We start from the raw sequence: 19,328 nt of genomic DNA on the forward strand, positions 1-19,328 counted from the left end.
CATGTTGTAAACACTCTACCAACAACCAGACCAGAAGAGTCAGACCATCGGGAGTCGGTTCTCTACAAGAACAGTAAACAATCGTTCAACAACCAGACCAGAAGAGTCAAACCATCGGGAGTCGGTTCTCTACAAGAACCGGTTCTTCATTACTACCTTAATCCCTACCTATTAATCACTGTGTACTAATGACACCATGAAAGCACCTGACGCTACTCTGGAATTAAACCCACAACCTTTCGACTGAAGTGGACTGATGTACAGCAGGTTCAACTGAAGCGTCAACAGTTTTACTGACTTTTAACAGATGTCTTTTTTAACCACCCTGTTTCGTCTTTTAGTCTTTTAATAGGATAATTACAAACAGTAATAATAATCACCTGTACTAATTAGCAGTTAATTACAGCTGGCAGCTGTGAAAAAGTCTCTGAAACCGCCCCCTACAGTCTACATAGTGTACTACATAGTGGGCACCCCATTTTCGTACTGGTGTAGTGGGTAGAAGGAGTCCACTGTAAAGGGCACTCAATGTATCCCACAATTCACCACCAAATCTAGTGGAAAACCAATGGCCACTACCCAAGCAATTTATCCCATCATGCACTGCAGTTTGCGACACCATGTAACTGTAATGGTGTAATTAACTGCGCGTTGTGTCCGACACCGTTTTTTCATTTATCCAGTCGACTCTATAGTGAGCTATATACAGTATAACTCCATGTATGAGGAGTGATTTAGGACACGACCTCGAAAATCGCCAGAAATTTGTGATGTCAAAATGGGGTCAAAGGTCAGAAAGGTTTGTGAGCCACTGATTTAGCTCGACTTCTCACTTTTAGAGTCACTCTCAGTCAATCTTTTAATTCCAAATAACTTTTGAACTTTTGGAATCGCATTATTTTGGCAGTAATTACCAGTGACTTTTTCAGTTAAAAATATTTAAAAATGTGGCATAAACAAACTCGAGGTTTGGGTTCATCGTTGGTCAGCATCCATCACAGCCGGTGAGCTCACCACTGACCACAATCATTGTCAGAGGTTTGATTGTTCAGTGAGGCTTTTGTAATCTCCGGTGTAGCCACAGAGGAGGAATATAACACCTCCCCCCCCCCTCGTCTTCCTCACCCTGCAACAGGCAGGTTCATTCATGGGAAGATTAATTTGCTCTCTGCAGTAGCTGTTAGTTTAGGATCGGCTCTAATCAGACCTCCTTACTGCTGATGCAAAGAGGTGAAAGTGAGACAGTAATAAAATGTTCATCATATTTAATGACTGCTCTGCAGCAGCTTGAGTGTTGTTCAGATTGACCATATATCAGTCACATTAGTGCCAGGGAGATGTTTGCGTTGAGGATAAATGATGAGGCCAGTGGCGGAATTTCATCTCTTAATATCTTGTTACTGAAAAAGATCATGTCTGGGCCGATCGACTGTCCAATTTAATGAGAAGACCTTTCTCTTTTGGATGAGATGACAGCTCGGAGCTGAAGATTGTTTATATTCATGTCCTGCGTGTTGCCCCGAACTGTCAGCTGCAACAGAGACGGAAATAAAACAACGCTGTTTTTCTATGGCTCTCATCCATCAGCAGTTACTCTTCACTACTGACAGTCGTCCTACTGACAGTCGACCTACCGACAGTCGACCTACTGACAGTCGACCTACTGACAGTCGTACTACTGACAGTCGTCCTACTGACAGTCGACCTACCGACAGTCGACCTACTGACAGTCGACCTACTGACAGTCGTCCTACTGACAGTCGTCCTACAGACAGTCGACCTACCGACAGTCGACCTACTGACAGTCGTCCTACTGACAGTCGTCCTACAGACAGTCGACCTACTGTCGACAACACTACAGGATTATCAACTAGGAGGAAGTTACACTAGTCTGTACATTTACTTGAGTTTCTTTTTTTTAACAGATAATAAAGCTGCAGTTTATATTCAAATTTTACAAACCCTAAATATAAAAAAAAAAATTCCATCGTGCAGCTTAAACTCATTATCGTTGTTGCAGAGATCTGGTCAATCTCTATCGTCCTTATTAAGGGGGCGTGGCTTATACACTGTGCGCCTTAATTTCCGTGAAATACAGAAGTAAAATAATTCCAACAAACACAGGAACAGGAACAGATAAAAGTCACAACCCTCTGTTCTTTCTCTCTGGTGGTTCAGTGTTGTTTCCCGCTCTGAGTTACTGCCTCACCGTGGCTGTGTTTACTGTCCATGTTGCTCTAACACCGCGGTCACTTTTGTCACTAACCTGGCTGAGACTTTCCGCTTCCCCCCGGGGCCGGTTGGCAGGAGAACGGTTAACTGGTCGTGGGTGAACTGATCAATGGCTCTATATGCAGGAGAGGAGGGGCAGGCCACAGCGGAGGTGATTGGAAAGACAACAGGACGGAGGACGGAGGGATAGTCAATTTGAAAAACAGCAGGATGTTTTGGCAGGAGAGACGGTTTGAAGAAGAATTTAAGAGGAAGCACAGCAAAGCAGGGAACAAACAAACAAACAAACAAAAAAAAAACTACAGGTTCATCACTATGTCAATCAAACAACATGCACAGAACAACAAGAAACAACCGTAGGTGGAATGAATGATCAGAGATGGTCACAGGACGACGGAGACGCTGACGATCGATCGCGGCCGCTGTTGTGTTAAGTGTATGTAGATGTAGAACTCATAGATCCACTGGACCATGGGTTGACCCAGACTACAGAATCAAGGGGGGGGGGGGGGGGGTGGAGCCTGCAGTCTGGACAGTCAATAACACAGACCACACAGGACTGGTTAAATGGACTGTGGAGACATTAGAACTGCATGACTGGACACTTTTTTTTTTCTTTGATTTTTTTTGGGTGTAAAAAAACAAACAAACAAGTGCCTGAAAACAGTGAGCGTTTGTGCAGACATGCGTGAAGATTACAGTCGTCCCGACCTGGAGGTCCAGGCTGGAGATCAAACAGGTTACAGTAGAGGCAGAGACAGACGTAGACCTGAGGTCAGATGTAACAGCATTTCTCTCCTGTGAACCGGCTTTTAAAAAATACATATGCAGCAAGAAGTGAGGCCTGAGACACACACACACACACACACACAGGCTGCAGGGTTATTACAGCCAAAGGAGCTGAGGTCAGAAAGAGCAACGTGCTACTGACGATAGAGGTTTTGCAGTCGCTGCACATATGTGGGTAAGTCAAAAAGTTCTGGGGAAATTTAAAGGGAAAAAACTTTTTTAAAAAATTAAAAAGCCGTTATGAATTTTAGTCAGGTGCAGAAACGCACATTAGTTTCAACAATTATATTTTTGGTTATTTGTGGATGAGTGTGAAATGTGCATTTTAAGCAGATCTGAATGAATCAATGAATGTAAAATTATCAAGTTAGCAAAAAGAACAAACACAGACAGAGGAACCTTGAGATACGAGCATAATCCGTTCCAGGACAGAGCTCGTAACTCGAGGTGCTCGTATCTCGAATCACGTTTTCCCATAAGAAATAACAGAAAAAAAAGCATGCAAAACATGTTGTTAATTGTTATGGAGACATACACACAAAAAATGATCCGTCTGTCTGTAAGCGTGCTGGTGTCTCGAGTCTTTACTCGTATCTCGAAGCTTGCTCGACGGCTTGCCGAGGTTCAACTGTAACTCATTGTTGCCTAGAAAAGTAGTAGGCTTAAAAAATGTGGAAAAAAAGCTACAAGTTAGCATAAATAGCCAAAAGAAAAAGCATAGATATTAACTTTGAAAAGTTAGAGATACACTGTTTGAATGTACCACGGTGGCGCTGTCGGTTCAGTAACAGTCGTAGGTACACTGCTGTAGCCTGATTGGTCGCTCTTCTCTTCTCTTCTGTTGTGCGCAATAAATTGTGTTCCTCTAAATGGGATTTTTTACATAAAAATGTAAAAAGAGACCAAGATAGAATGTAGTGTCATTTCCTGGGCTTCGTACAGACTCAGTTCTAAGGAGATGGAGCAGCGGTAGAATCTGTGTCGGGACGAGGGTCTGATGTGAAACTGGGTCAAACTGCGGTTTAGAAAAGGTCACACTCGCATCTGCCACCACGGAGGCAACTGCAAATGAAAAAAACTCTCAAAACATTTTGTCAATCAAGGTTTTCATTAATTGCTGACCATTTTTTAAAAAAAAGTCAAACCAAGTGTACATTATTTCCTTCCTTTCGTCTTTCTTGTTTGGGAGCAGAACGCAGTCAGCAGCACATTCCAGTAAATCACAACTAATTTCAGCTCTGCTTGACGTGCCTACTAAAGTAGAAACACATGCACTACCTCCCCTTTCTTTTCCTCCCTGCCACAGCCTGCCTACACTTCTTCTTCTCCTCTGTCTCACGTCTCTCCCTACTTTTCTTTCTCCCTTTTTGGTTCGTAAACCGCTTCATGCTGTATTTCACCCTGTGCTCGCAGCGACGTCTCCCAAACAACCAGATGAGACTGAACAAGAAAAATGTAAAGATTCTCTCTGACATGGACGCAGGTCGCCTCCAGCTGTTGGTTGTTTTCCATCTCAGAACCTGAAGGCAGGAAAAGGAAATCGTCCTGAGAGGATTACACTGTTTTACAGACGAACCTATGACAGTGACGTGTTTGATTAGCAAACATGCTAAGCTGCAGTTGAATGACAGCAGTTGGACGGCTGATACCAGCCTTCTTTCAAGTTCCATTTCCAGGCGGTTTTAAAAGTAGCGCTGGTACAGTAGAGTAGCGTTCATAATGAAGTACTCACTGGATGGATGAATATTTTAACAAGGCGACAGATGGACTGAAGGCAGTGTTGTTTTAAACGACAGAGCTCTGTTCAACTTGCTGGTCTGTCGTTGTGTTGCTCACTGTAAAGGGCAGATTACAGAGGGATTCCTAGAAGCAACCTGATGAATGACTAAGCCGTTTGAAAACAGTCCACTGATGTACAGTACGTTACAGTGGTGATGATGACGCCTCGTCTCATCTCATCTCATCTCCCTGTTCTGTGTATTCCTACTTTCTCCAGCGCTTGAAGTCGAGCAGCTCCACGTTAGAGGTCTGGACTAACGGAAAAAGCTAACATTGCGTTAAATTACAGCCGTGACATGGAATTACTAATCTGCATATGATCACCGGAGCTTTTACTGATGCATTTTGGCTTTGTTAAATTTATTAGATTAATACCCTTTTTTAGGGTCAAAGGTTGTTGGTATGAGACGTCGGGCTTCACCCAGGACAGACCAACCATCATTTAGAGCAGGGGCGTCCAAACTGTTCCATCAAGGGCTGCTGTGGCTGCAGGTTTTTTGTTCCAACCAATCAGTAGCACACCTGAGTTGACAGGTTTAATCAACTGGTCTCAGTCTTCAGACAGCTGATTGGTCCAACTATGTGCTCTTGGTTGGTTGGAACAGAAACCTGCAGCCACACGGCCCTTTGAGGAACAGTTTGGGTATGCCTGATTTAGAGGGGAACACATTGAGGAACCTCATACCTGGAACCTCAACTGGAGTGACAATTGACTTCATCTCGCAAGTCTTTGGTGGGAGGAAACCTAATCACACACATGAGAGAACAGCCATGGCCAAACCCTTTCTGCAGCACCCCACTTTGTTGGTAAATAGGACGGGTAGTTTAGTAGGAACACGCCGACACATACACAGTTACTGCATCCAAACTCTGATGAAGCAAAACTGCTTTTCTCATTAGACGAAGGAATGCAGTTCAAGATGAATCCATCTCAACCTGTAAATTGAAATGCTGCTCTAATTGTAAGACAAGAACATTAACCACTCCTCCACCCTGTCATCAGGGTTATTATATACCTTTCTATTGTTACCGCCACAGTAATTTGGAGCGGGTTAAGGATGACGTCAATCACAGTTTAAACCAGGAAACAAAAAACAGGATGAACTCCTAAAAGTGTTTCCAGTTCATAAAACAAACAGACTCAAACTTGAGATAACAAACTGTTGGTCCAAGTTTTTAATTCTCTTCTTTCCTCTTCTGACCTGCACGACACCGCACTGCACCAACCGCTGCACACAAAAACACCACTCTGGGCTGGAGCAATTATTTTCTGTTCTTTAAAACAGGGATGAAAGTGCTCTTATCCAGCTTTTTTGTGTGTGGCTAAAATCTTCTCTTTTTAACCACAAATAAAACCCAAATATTTTCTCTGAGCCTGTCTCTTAGCAACTGAGGAACAGTTTTCCAATGACATCAGGGAATGTGAGCGCCAGAGAGAGATTTTTTTTCTCTCTTTAAAGGACTTGTTTTCAATGAGGTCAGACTTGGGTGAAATTAAAATGGAAGAGTTACTGCTGGGCACTGACCACAGTGGGCAGTTTTTTCAGTCCTTGCTGCATTTAAGTATAGATTTGTGGCTCAGTAAACAATATTAACCACTGAAATAACTACACATCGGAGAAACACTGATTGGTCAAATAAAAAGTATTTTTTGATTTAAATACTGTTGCTGGGAGAGACGTGGAGAGAGCTGTGTGTTCAACATGTTATCAGATTGACCTCCGGCCAAACAAGTGATGTTAGTGGTTTGATACACAAACACAGACACAAACATCTACAGATGTCTTTGTTCCAAACCAACGTAGTCAAATGCAGGGTTTCACTCAAATGTAGTTCAAACCATTTATCGTATGTAGAAACGGGATACAACTAGTCACAGCCGCTAGTTACTCTAGAAGACAGAACGTCTCCTTTCAAGAATACTTTTAATTTTAAAGGTTTTTTTATCTCATAATTTTTTTTTTACTCTGGATGTAGATTTTTTTTTTTCTTCCGGCACAGAGAAATACATGATTAAAAACAAGGGAGACTGCTAAAATGATCTGTTAGCTAGTTAGCCTAATGTAGCATATTTATCATTCTGTAAGTTATATATGTTGTGTACATTTAAATTGATTTACAAAAGAGCTGATGCATTTGATGAATGACAATAACACTGGTTCACGTTTATTACTAACAATACTAATAATCTAATGCCCAACAGGCAGTTAGCTTTCTGCTAACTACAGTTAGCAAGCGATTATGCTAATTGACTGATCTGTAGTTCTGTATTTGTTGTAAATAATGTACAACTGAATCAGTTCACACATGAGATTCACTCTGTACTTGGTGTTAATAATGATATTTGAGGACAGACAAGGGTTCTGTTTTTAGCACGGTTTCTGTGACTCACAGAAGAAGAAGAAGAGAATCCATGTGGCAACGGCTTCATTTGTTCCGCTTGGCTATAATTTACATTGAACTAATAAATCCTGAGAGTCTGGTTTTAATGTGACTGGCATCAAAGTTAGGCTTTGACAGAAGACAATTTTTTTTTGCAACCCACACAGGCTGCCACCTGAGGCACCATCGAGTATGTGGTACCTTCTGCGTGTAAGGCAGATGTGATGACCGCTACACTATGGAACCAATGGAGTGTTTTTTCTGAAAAGTTTTGGTTGCGAGTGTTAAAAAGTTCCACATTCACTGTCTGGGTTTCTCTTCTAATCTTCTGTAGAGACGAGAGAAAAATCATTTCTTCCTCCTCCTGTCGCGCTGGTGCCAGCAGACCCAATGCAGTACGCCACTCAGCAATGTAATTTTGGAAACAGATACTGCATTGTCGTCACAAATATCCAAGGTGTCATTATAATTTGGCATCATTTTTTTTCCATGTTCGAGACAGTGAGTTGGCACCAACTTTATTTTATTAGGTCATATGTCTGGAAGCAAATCTGCGGGTGGAGGAGATAACGGTGGCCTCCTCGTGATTCAGGGTCTGCTTCCGTTTTGGCTGACTGAGGCAGTGTTTCATAATCGTTGTTGGTGTTACCAAGGCACGCTGCCATGTCGCGTTATAACAGCACCGTGAAAGTTGATACGCAGTCCGACAGGTAAATGACTACAGCATCTAAACAAAGGTAGAACATTCTCCCAAGGTCAGAGGAACAGGAGTTTGGGTTTCCCCGTCAAGTTCACGCGTACTTTTCCAATATCATATAAAATTCACCTTTTTTTTTTAAACTTTTCTCTTCTATAAAAAGTGAAAGAAATTTAAAAAAAACATTCAGTGTCTCCTCTGTGTTTTTTTCCTGTCTGCACAGAAGTATGAAGCCTGCATTCCTGTCCTGACGCTGCTCAGGCTGGAGACAGACTTTAGGGTTACAGGACTGGCTGCTGCGCTGACATCTAACATCAAACACTAAAAAAAAAAAAAAACCCATCGCCTCTCACTGAGTTCTGTGAGTGTGCGTATGTGTGTGTGTGTGTGTTGGAGCGTGCATGCGTCATTACCGTCGGTCATTTCTCCTGCGTCGGGAGAGCTTTTTGGTGTGTGCGATCTCAGCCTCGTTAGGAAGTGGTGGGAAGACCTGTAAGAGACAAATCACGGTGTAAGAGACAGCTGCTGACAGGACCTGGAATTTATATCAACACGGGCCGTATCTGCAGATGATTCCATTTAAAGTGCTCTGTAACATGAAAACCTATTCACAAACAGAACATATAAATTAAACAGAAAAAAAGAACGTACCAAGATATTTTGCTAAGCCCGCCCTGAACAACGGAATGTGATACAAATCAGTGAATCACTGTGAATAATTTTAGCAAAAATGTATTTGTGTTCTATGCATACCTAATTTGTAAAATATAATAAAATTTGGCGTCAGATTTACATATGTACGATGATGTAATAATCGTGTAACGTAGGTTGTAGCATCTACAATGAAAGAATGAAGCAGCTATCGTCCTATCGCCCCCTATCTGTGGATCATCTAAACTACGTCTAAAGGAAACAGTATTCAGACGTGTTGTTAATTCATTACCATAGCCACACTGTCATACTGGTGTTGGAGGTGTACAGCCCCACACACTGGCTAACAAACATGGCCTCCGTGTGTCATGTGTCACCTGCTGACTGACCTGTGTTACACAGAGACATCAGTTTGATTTTTTTGTTTTTGCCGTTTTGCGTGACATTGAGAACACAGCCTTTCTGACACCATATTAATATTACATGTGTTGTCTATCAATACATGTATTGATCTCCACATCTGTCTGCCGTGCAGCTGATGCCGCTCCTCTTCACTGCCACTAATGCTGCTGTACAGCCAGTCTTCTCCGATGACAACTGATATGCATTTGTTGTAGAGCATTATCGACAACTGGGCAGTTTCTAAGAGCTGGACTGAAGTGTGTCACGTCATGTCCTGGTGGTGGCGCTCTCTGCAGCTCAATGGGAGGAGGAGGATTCACTGTACAGTAAACAACTGTCCTGTCAGTTAAAGGATCCCTGCTCCTATACAGTACACACATATATAGTATAAGTACATATATACACAATTTATATATACATATATACACATACAACATGCCTGTGTATAAATACATACACACGTATATGAATATGTATGTACACATGTGTTTTTGTATAAGTACATGTAGAGCATATATGTATGCATATATGTGTAAATACATACACACATATACGTATATTAATATATATCAGATATATACATTTATATTGTATACATGTATTAATATATATACATATATTAACATATAACATATATAAATATATGTATACATATACACACATACATATACAGACCTGCTGATACAGTATAGCATATGTATATATGTATGTATGTATATATGTATACATATAATGTATATATATACACACACATATATGTATATATGTATATATATACATATATGTATATATATATATATACATATATATACATATACACATATATACACATATGTATATATACACACACACAAACATATATATATATATATATATATAACCCTCATCTATTGGTTGTTCTGTCTGAACCGTTACTTGGAACCAAAACTGCAGAACTCATCGGTACCATGGCTTCTCCTTTTGTTCACTCTGTTCCAGGCACAGGGTTCTTATTCTGTTGTGACTTTTCTGACTTGTTCCCCCCCCCCCCATTTTGGTTCCCTGTAGTTTTCTTGGTGTGGGCGACCTCTAGCTGAAGTCTTGTATGAAGTTTTCCTTTCCATCACACAGTAAGGACACTGTCACACCAGTGTTTAGGGGTTTGATCCACCAAGAGAGCAGAGCATTTACAGAGCGACGTACAGTAGATATTCAAATGAGGCTGAGACGGCCTGATATTTGACACCCCCCCCCCTCCACACAGAGGCTGCTGGGAGATTGTTGGGTTTTAAATGAATCCAGATGTGAGGGTTAGAGTGTGTGTGTGTGTGTGTGTGTGTATACACATTAGTCTACGCGATGCTAACAAAAAAAAAGAGGCAGAAACATATGTACAGAAACATGTCCATGACATCAAGGACTTGGGCAAATGCCTCGATGCTTCATACACAAAAGCGAAGGTGTTAAAGAGAATAAGAATGTGTGTGTTTGTGTTTGTGTGTTTGTGTGTGTGTGATCTAAGCTAACGGTATGAGAATCTGACAGGGAGGAAAAAGAGAGCGACTGCTGCATGTTTAGCTACTGTAGTTTTCCTCTAGGATATCATTAGCTGTAATTCTAACCTCAAATGGTATCCAGATGAGTGTACACACACACACACACACACACACACACTCTTTTACCAAAGAAAACCATTCTGCTTAGTGATGGTGTTTTTCCATTGCTAATAAACAATGCATTAAAAAAAAAGTAAAAGTAACGTTTGACAGAATTCTTCACATTCTTTCTCCTGCGTGTTTGTGCTCACACTTCATGATGAATCCAACAGAAACACAGAGACAGGAAGCACGAGATGATGTGCTTGTCTCTCTCTCTTTCTCTCTCAGGGTGGGTGTATGTGTGTGTGTGTGTGTGGGGTGGGTGTGTGTGTGGATGTGTGTGTGTTTGTGCACACACTATCTGCAGGTAGCAGCCAGTGCTGTGCAGATCAAAGAGACAGAGACAGAAGACCTCTCACCTTGAGAGAGTCAGTACTGGTGCTGTGGACGTGACCAGGCTGGTGAGGGAGGAGAGAGAGAGAGAGGAGGAGAGGCCGAGTGAGTGAGCGGAGGTGGGAGGGAGAGAGAGAGAGAGAGAGAGAGAGGAGGAGGTCTGCGTGTGTGTGTAAGTTCATGATTGTGTTGTTGGGGAACGAGCTTGGCTGTTATTGATGAGTTAGGAATTATTTTAAGGTAAATGACAACGACATGACAAAAAAGTTTTCAAACTCAATTTTCCCCCTGAGTCTGAACTCACATTCTGTACATAAACACCTGTCACTCCCCTCATACTTGAGATATTTTTTCAGGGTCAGACTCACTGCTGCAGGATCTCAAACAGGTGCAGCTCCTCTATCATCTGATTGTATCTCCACCTGCAGACTGAGGCTACACCTCACCTGGTATTTGTCAGGTTAATGTTTTATTGGTCTAATTGCACCATGTGCATTGTTCCATGTTGACAGCATGTCTGCCTTCACAGGGAGTTGACATTCCCTGAGGTATTCCTAGGAATGCTGCAGGTCAATGAGATACAATACTTGTATTCAGTATCTCTTTATGTACTGTATGATAATTAAAGAAAATCATGTTGTATAATAAGGGTGAGCACGACCCAGATATGGAAATATGAGGAAGAGAAGAAAAAAAAAAGTAACAATTACTGACAATTATTGAACTTTCCCTTCAGTAGCCTGGAGAGGGAAGTTGGCTTCATCCTGTCCCTTTTTACTGCTCAACAATTCTGGTATGATACTTGTTCAGTCAGTCCATTGTTTCTCTCGGCTTATTTATGTTGCGAGGGCCCTTCGCCAAAAGCAATAAATTTAAAACGGCCCCATGGGTGGCATTACAGGACAGGTTGTTGAGAGCGGAGGTGAGAGGGAGCAACTATGACAACAAGGGAGACTGTAAATACGAGATACAAGGAGCACATAAAAGGCAGAGAAACCAGACGGTTGGCCACATTATGAACCTGACAGAGGAATGACTTTTACTTTGTCCACGTGGTCGTCACCGCTTTATACTGTCGAATGTACTTCATAAATTACACGCAGGTACAATTGAATATATATGTTTGACCGTAAACGTGACGTCATTATTGAATATAAAAAGTAGAAAATGAAAAGTCCTTCGTGTCTGCTTACAAGAAAGAGAAAAAAAACAAATTGTTGACTTCAATTTCTTCTTCTTCTTCTGCTTAAAATTTAAACTTGACAGGGTTCAAAAGATGATTAAGTTCATGGTTTTATTGATCATAGGTATGAATATGGGTGTGAAAGGTTGTTGTCTCAATATGTGGCCCCTGCAGTTGGCTGGAGGAGTGTCCAGGGTGTACACCAGACTGGCCCTTTAGCTGCTGGGATTGGCTCGTCGTGTTGGCTCGTCCCGGTGACTAATCATTTTTTCAGTCCTTTTGATTTTGAACTCTATTTTTCATTCAAATACAGTATTTGTTTTTACATAATACTATGGAAGAAGTGGACAAATCCTGAAGCCTAGTTCTGGTTTCAAGAACGGGGAAGAATAGTGGTTGATGAACAGCGTTAATTTTGTCGACTTGTCAAAGACTTAGTCGACAGGAAACTAGATGTAAAAAATAACAGGAACTCTATATGGAATGTATACATTCATTGATTGGTTAGTTAGATATTAAACCAGAAGAAAAAAATCCTGTCGAGAATGAAGGCTGAAGCCCGAATCGACGCCGTGGATGAACACTGTCACTGTTGCAGCCGCGAAGAAGTCAACTTCTGACGGTGTGTGGAAACATCACTCACACTCCTGAGTCACTCAGCTTCACATTTCCATCCTGAAAACCCAATAATGAGCTTGATGTTCCTCCGTGGAACCTCCGCTGGTGCCACAGACCAGCAGCACAAACATGAAGAGAGGCGACGCTGCCACCGGCAGGTAGAGCAGCTGACGGGTGATAAGAGGCAACGGAGATGAGGTCCTGACATCCATGTCTCATTTAATAAGTGTTCCGAGGCCGGAGCCACAGTGGAGCAGAGATGGATGGGAACATCAAAGAAATTTACAGGAGGAAATGGAATCACTGTTGGAACAGCGTATCAAAGAGGAGGTGGTCCCCTATGGAAATATAACCACGCTACAACCAGGGGCGCTGCTGTAGGTTTCACACCCTCGCAGCTCGGCTCTGACGTCGCTCTGAATTATGACAGGAAGAAGAAGAACTTCAATCATCTGTGCTCTCTGGGTTTCATCGTGCTAACAGCCACCTCACCTCCTCCAGGGGTTCCCACGCGGGGCTTTGTGTTTGCATATGTGGTCTGGTTTGCATTTCATCTGCCAAGACCCTCGGAGAGAACGGAGCGGCTGCTGCCTCCGGATGTGCTATTACAGTCTTTTAACTACAGGCTGACAACTCAGGCGGGAGTCACAGGCGCAGAAGCCGAGGCCAGAAAATGGATCTGATCATGAAACGATCGCCATTAATATGCCTGGCATGTGAGAAAGTATAAACAACAAAAAACTTTTAGAGAGATGCTATCGTAGCGATCGGCAACAAGGAATACAGTGTTCTGCCCAGAGGCACTCTGGCAAGAGGCTGGACTTGAACCTGCGTCTCCTGGTGAAGACAAACGTGAGGGTAATTAAATGAATGACTCCAGCGGCGTTGAGGGTTGATAGAGTGCAGGAGCTGAGCGGCAGTAGGAGCAGGGACAATGGCAGGAAGAGACAACAGGGAGGGGGCCGCCGGTCGCCGTGACCCCCGCGATATTGTTCTGCTGCCCACCGACGTTTGAAGGATGGAAGGGAGGAGTGAAGGACACGAGGAGAGCAGGGAGCGGGACAGAACGCAACGATGGCGGTGGGAAGAGAACAGGAAAAAGGAAACAGCAAATAGGAAGAAGCGAAACGGCGACAAGTCTCGGAGAAGACGTGAGAGTGGAGCGGAGTGGAGTTCGAGGACGGGCAAGATTCACGAGGATGAGTAAAAGTGGGCGAATAAACAGTGTGGCTGGAACACGCCGGCTTCAGTGAGAACTGACAGCTGATAGACAAACCACCAAAATGACCCACTCCCCCCCTCCTCACCCCCCCTCCTCCTCCCCCACATCCCCCTCTGGCTGATATCAACTGAAGTCCTGCGCTGCGGCACGTAGACTTCCAGACAGAGGGGCCGAACAGTCTGTAGGACCGCCGCTTTGTCCACAGCACGGACCAGACCGGACGTCTCCTCTGTGACTCACCACTTTCTCCCACTCCCTCTCTCAGGTCTCACCCCGGCCCGCAGTTCTGGTGCCATCCAATTTTAAATCAGCTGCTTGTGTAATTGTCTGGCGTCTTGTCTGGCAGATTTGATCTTGAGAAAATCTTTACACCCACGGAATTGTTCAGTTGACTCAAAAGAAATATCTTGCCGTTTGAGTCACAGTAGTGGGAAAAAAAAATCAGAATCTTTTTAATAAGATTTCTTTTCAAATGTTTTTTTGTGTGAAACATTTCCACTTGAACTATGGGTGGTATTTGGCATGGATCCACGCACGGACTCTTTGCTCTCTGACCTCTGACCTGTCATCCTAACCTGACGGTGGACGTGAGACTGTGGTCATTGTGCAGGTTGACATTCCAGGGAGGCCGGTAGAGGTGCAGCAGGGTGTGAGGGCCAGAGGAGGAAGCCCATTCTCACCGTGCCGTTCACACACCCACACACAGACGACATGTTTTCCACATCCCAGGGCTATTTGTAAACCTATTCTGGCTCCTGGAAAAGGAAGTGTGGACTGAGGTCCTGCTGTACAGTAGCTGGAGCTGGTGGTCGGGGAACAGAGATGGACTATTGTTGCTTGGTTACAACGACGATGATTAAAGAGCGGCTGGAATCAGATGACTGATATCAACCATGATGAACCAGAATTATGTTATTTTAATACTAAAAAGTTAATTTATAAAGAACAGAACGAACCGGAGGACGTTTGGAGGACACTGTGATATTACAAGGATAAGATTAAATTATTGAATGGAAATAAATTAACTAATGCAGTAGTAGTGAGGTGGGCGCAGTGAGAATATGGCACTGCTCTAATGCTTGAATGATAACAAGCCTACAGTCACTAGGTGGCAGCAACTCACACAGTGGTTTGGACAGATACAAATATATACATGTTATCAGTTTCTCAATAGTATTTCAGTTCCGAGAACTGAATTGGATTTACTAGAATATTACGGGACACGTTCAGTACGTCTCAAAAATATCATCTTTACTATGAAAGAGGACTTAACCAGACTGACTCTCAAGGGTCAAAGGTTAAATTGAATCAACAGGTTTTGGCCAATTAAATACAGCACTGTTGTACATAACTGTGACCAGACTAAGGACCAGACAGATGACCACTGTCCCACAGTCGACCGATGAAGTTAACAGCAGTTAATTTGAAAATAGTTCAACTCCTTCAGTAATGGAGGAAACAACAGGGCGTATGTGTGTGTGTGTGTGTGTGTGTGTGTGTGTGTGTGTGTGTCCTGGCATCACTGCTGAATGACTGTGACTGTGATACTCGTGGTACAGACAGAATGTGAGAGTGGAAGTGAAAGAAATCCAGCCAACCCAGTACTTCACTTGGCCCCGTCTGAATGAACGGAAAAGGCAACGTTGGCTCAGGATTTACACAAAGCAGAAGCCATGTTAGCAGCGCGTCGCGGCACGTCTTGGCTGGAGCTGTGTGAGAGACCGAACGCTGCTCTGCTCAGAAGCCAAGAGGGGAAGGAAAGGGGAAGAGACTGGAGCTGAGAAATGAGGAAAGATGGAAGACATCTTGGCTCAGAGAGCAGAGCAGGAAAGAGTAGGGTGACATCGCTGACCTACGGTGAACTCTGCCAACCTGGACAATACAATGGTCATTATCCCCAGGCCTACAATTGTCCACAGCTGCAGAATAAATTTGATTTTGCTGATGACAGACTAATTACATTTGGAGTTAGAGTACATTAAAAAGAGGTCTCTTATGTACTCTACTTTAACCACCTGATACTCGTACAGTAGAAAATGTCCTAACAAGAGTTACCATTCTTTTTTTTAATTTAACTTATCACGATTAAAAATTATTTTCCCTGATAACACTAGTGATTCCAGGACTTTTCACTTTGATAGAATTTCAGCCAACATATTTATTGTTTTAAAATAACCTGCCTGGTGCTTTACTAATTGTTTGCTTAAGAGTAGGACTAGGATTTTATTAGAATTTTAATTTGAATTAGTGGGTAAATGTAATATTATTATTATTGTGGTTTAGTTGTTGTAAAACTTGCAGTTGAGAAATGTTTACAACTTTTATAGATATGCATGTCTCCAGCAGGTGTCATCAAAGGATTTAAAAATAATAATAATCATCATCATGGTTGTTGTTATTACAATTATTATTGTTGTTACAGACGTTATTAAAAAATACTAATAACAATTGTATTATTATTATGAATAGCTAAATTCATTTTTATATATGAATTATATATAATACATATAGATTAATATATATATGATATATAATTTATAGAATAAAATCCTTTTTTTTCAGTTATGTTTCCTATCTCCAGAGCAATCTTCTGAAATCTTTTGCATTTCGGCACCTTTTTGAGACATTTTTCACTTTAACCACAAGAGGTCACTCTTTGACAACAAATTAAAAAAGGGCCTTTGTCTCCCGCTCGTGGTCCGCTCATTGAAACCTTAAATAAAGGCATTTATTTTTAGACAGAAGAACACGGCGTGACTCACGGAGCGCAGATTGGGCAGAAACCTCTCGATGTCGTTCATGTCGATGCCATCGTCTTCTTCGAACATGTTTTTACTCATCCTAACAAAACAAGGTGCGAGAGAGAGATGGAGGGTGAGCACACACGGCAGAGGACAGTACGGCGGTTTATTATGACGTTACATGAACAGAGAGGTGAGGTTCACAGCACATACCCTTCTCTGTCGATGTGTGGCAGATGTTTTAATGCTCCTTTAAAGGGTTTTCTGTGGAAATGACTGAAGTCCAGTTTCTCTGGTTGTATGTCCCAGCCTGCACCGCTGCAACACATGAGGAAAACCAGTTAGCGACACTAACATCACTGCATGAGCAGGGACAAACTTAGGAATAGTTCGAATATATTTTGTGTTTTTTTTTTTTGGTAATGAATGTTGAATAATATATATTCTATGGGTTTTTTTTGTAATGAATGTTGAATAATATATATTCTCTACAAATTATTTCTCTCATTAAATCCCACTTTTTCACCACTGGGTGGTGCTAACTGTCCAGACATCCACAGCTTGAACAGCACAAAATAATCCTCCCAAAAATGCAATCGAAACAGTGGCAGCTAATACAGATTTTTGGTTTTCAATAACACGTTTATTTGATTTAGAAATAAGAATTTCTGTTTAATAACAAACTTTGTCCCAAAACTGAAAAATCCTCCTCCACGTCCACATCATGTATAAAGTGATGACAACTTGTAGCGATTCTTTATCACACCTTTGTGTGTCTGTGAAGCGTGGAGCGTCTGGCTTTCACACACTCTCTGCTGACTCCGTCGCTCTGTGGCCCATATGTCAGCGTGTCCGAAAGTGAGGTAACTGAGGCTGCTGTGTATCTGTTACCATGGCAACCAGACATTTCTGAAACGTTTTGCTCTGTTACTTTCTTTAGTAAAATCCAAAGAAACATCACTGATGCTAGTTGTGTACTGATGACAGATGATAGATGGGTGCAGTTTTCCTGTACTGTACTATACTGCAATAGTACAATGTACTACTTTGAATACACAGTTTGATGATTACTGCTGATACGACGGAATCATAGGAGGTCACAAACGAAAGAACCCAGAGATAGAACTGAAGAGATTCACTGTCTGGTACCGATCCATTTCTGTGCTCGTTGGTTGTTCAAAAATAAGGTAACCTACCCACGTGAGTCCATTGTGTTTGCAGCCCATATGTCTGTGCCCAGGATGTCAAACGATGGATCTCTGTTCCCGTTCTAGACCAAACAACAGAAGAGAAAACTTATTTGTCCAGTATTTTTACAAACAGGCACTGCATTAGAAATACTTGTTTTTAATGAACAGCATTATTAATTTTAAGTCAACGGCAGATACTGCAATGAATAGATCTGAAACTTTAGTTTAGTAACAAAGTTACCGGTTATATTGTTTGACCAGTCTTCATATCAAGACATCTTTGTAAGGATGCATGTGAATTGTCCACAAATGTTTTCCAATAAAAACATATTTATTTCTAATGCAATATGCGATACATGTAATTGAAATGTATTTTTAATGTCACTAATTAGTTAAACAAGTTATTTTTTAAAAAACAATTTGGTAAAAAAAAATGTTAAATTATTAAGTTAAATTATTATTTAAAGTTATTTCTTAAAAAACAATTTGGTAAAAAAAAAAGAAAATATATTATTCAGAAAATTATAGACCTCCAAGTGACGTCTAAGTGACCTCTTTTGAAAAAAATTTTTTTCAACATTTTTGTTTTTAGAATTTTTTTTTTTTTAAATGTTTGAAAAAAACTTTTTTCTAAAAAAAATTTCAAAACCCTATTTTTTATGAAAAACGTGTAAAAACATTTTTTGAATTGTTTTTTAAAAAGATTTTTTTTTAAATGACAAAAAATGACCAAAAATGACAAAAAGTTCACATTTTGAGAAAAAATTGTATACACAAAAATTTCTAAAAATGTTCTCTATAAATGCTCTAATTTAATGAGAAATAAGAAAAATAATTTTACAAAATTGTTCTTCAAACTTTTTTACTTTTTGACCAAAAATGACACAAAAAATGTTTTTCTATGTATTTATTTATTAGCGAAATGCAATACAATAGCATAGCCTAGAAAAAAAAACAGTCTGAATTTTTCTTTTAAATATTGTATGTATATTCTCCTTTTTAAAGGAATTATTCACCATCTTTTTTCATCACTGTCCCAATATAAAATCAGTGTACTGTGATGGTGGTCACTAACGATCAACGATGGGTAACGATCCCACAGGAACAGTACAGTGACGCTGGCAGGAGTCATGTGACTGAAGTGTCTGTTCAGCACTGAGCTGCTGTTTTCCACAAACAAACACTAAATACAAACAAAAGTTTCATATTCACCTTTGTGCAACCTTGGAACTGATTGTTTCTGCCTCTGCTGCCGGAGCGAGAGCCAGACCCTGGTCTGGACCCTGAACTGGGCCGCGAGCCAGTGCTGCCGTCACTGCTGTGTTCCCACTCATCCTGCAAAGATGGGATGGAAATGTTATAAAAAATGTTCTCTTAATCCTCCTCCTGATGCAGTATATATTATCCTGATATTGTTTTGGATTTATGCAATTGAATATATATATATATATACACACACACACACATATATA

The 19,328-nt window shown here is 41.3% G+C and overlaps 1 protein-coding gene across 2 annotated transcripts in view; it reads right to left on the bottom strand.

Moving 5' to 3' along the window:
• Positions 1-19,328, bottom strand: part of ctif (CBP80/20-dependent translation initiation factor) — a 41,858-nt gene that overhangs the window by 13,008 nt on the left and 9,522 nt on the right. For both annotated transcript variants that reach the window (XM_025062197.1, XM_008326083.3), the window contains 6 exons: positions 19,069-19,191; positions 17,863-17,936; positions 16,880-16,984; positions 16,688-16,766; positions 8,293-8,369; positions 2,267-2,347 (listed from right to left, as the gene is read on the bottom strand). In XM_025062197.1, the coding sequence (XP_024917965.1) occupies positions 2,267-2,347; positions 8,293-8,369; positions 16,688-16,766; positions 16,880-16,984; positions 17,863-17,936; positions 19,069-19,191 (539 nt within the window). The remainder of the gene's footprint in view (positions 1-2,266; positions 2,348-8,292; positions 8,370-16,687; positions 16,767-16,879; positions 16,985-17,862; positions 17,937-19,068; positions 19,192-19,328) is intronic.

Source organism: Cynoglossus semilaevis, chromosome 14, assembly GCF_000523025.1.
Source record: "Cynoglossus semilaevis isolate Cse_v1.0 chromosome 14, Cse_v1.0, whole genome shotgun sequence".
Taxonomy (NCBI): Eukaryota; Metazoa; Chordata; class Actinopteri; order Pleuronectiformes; family Cynoglossidae; genus Cynoglossus; species Cynoglossus semilaevis.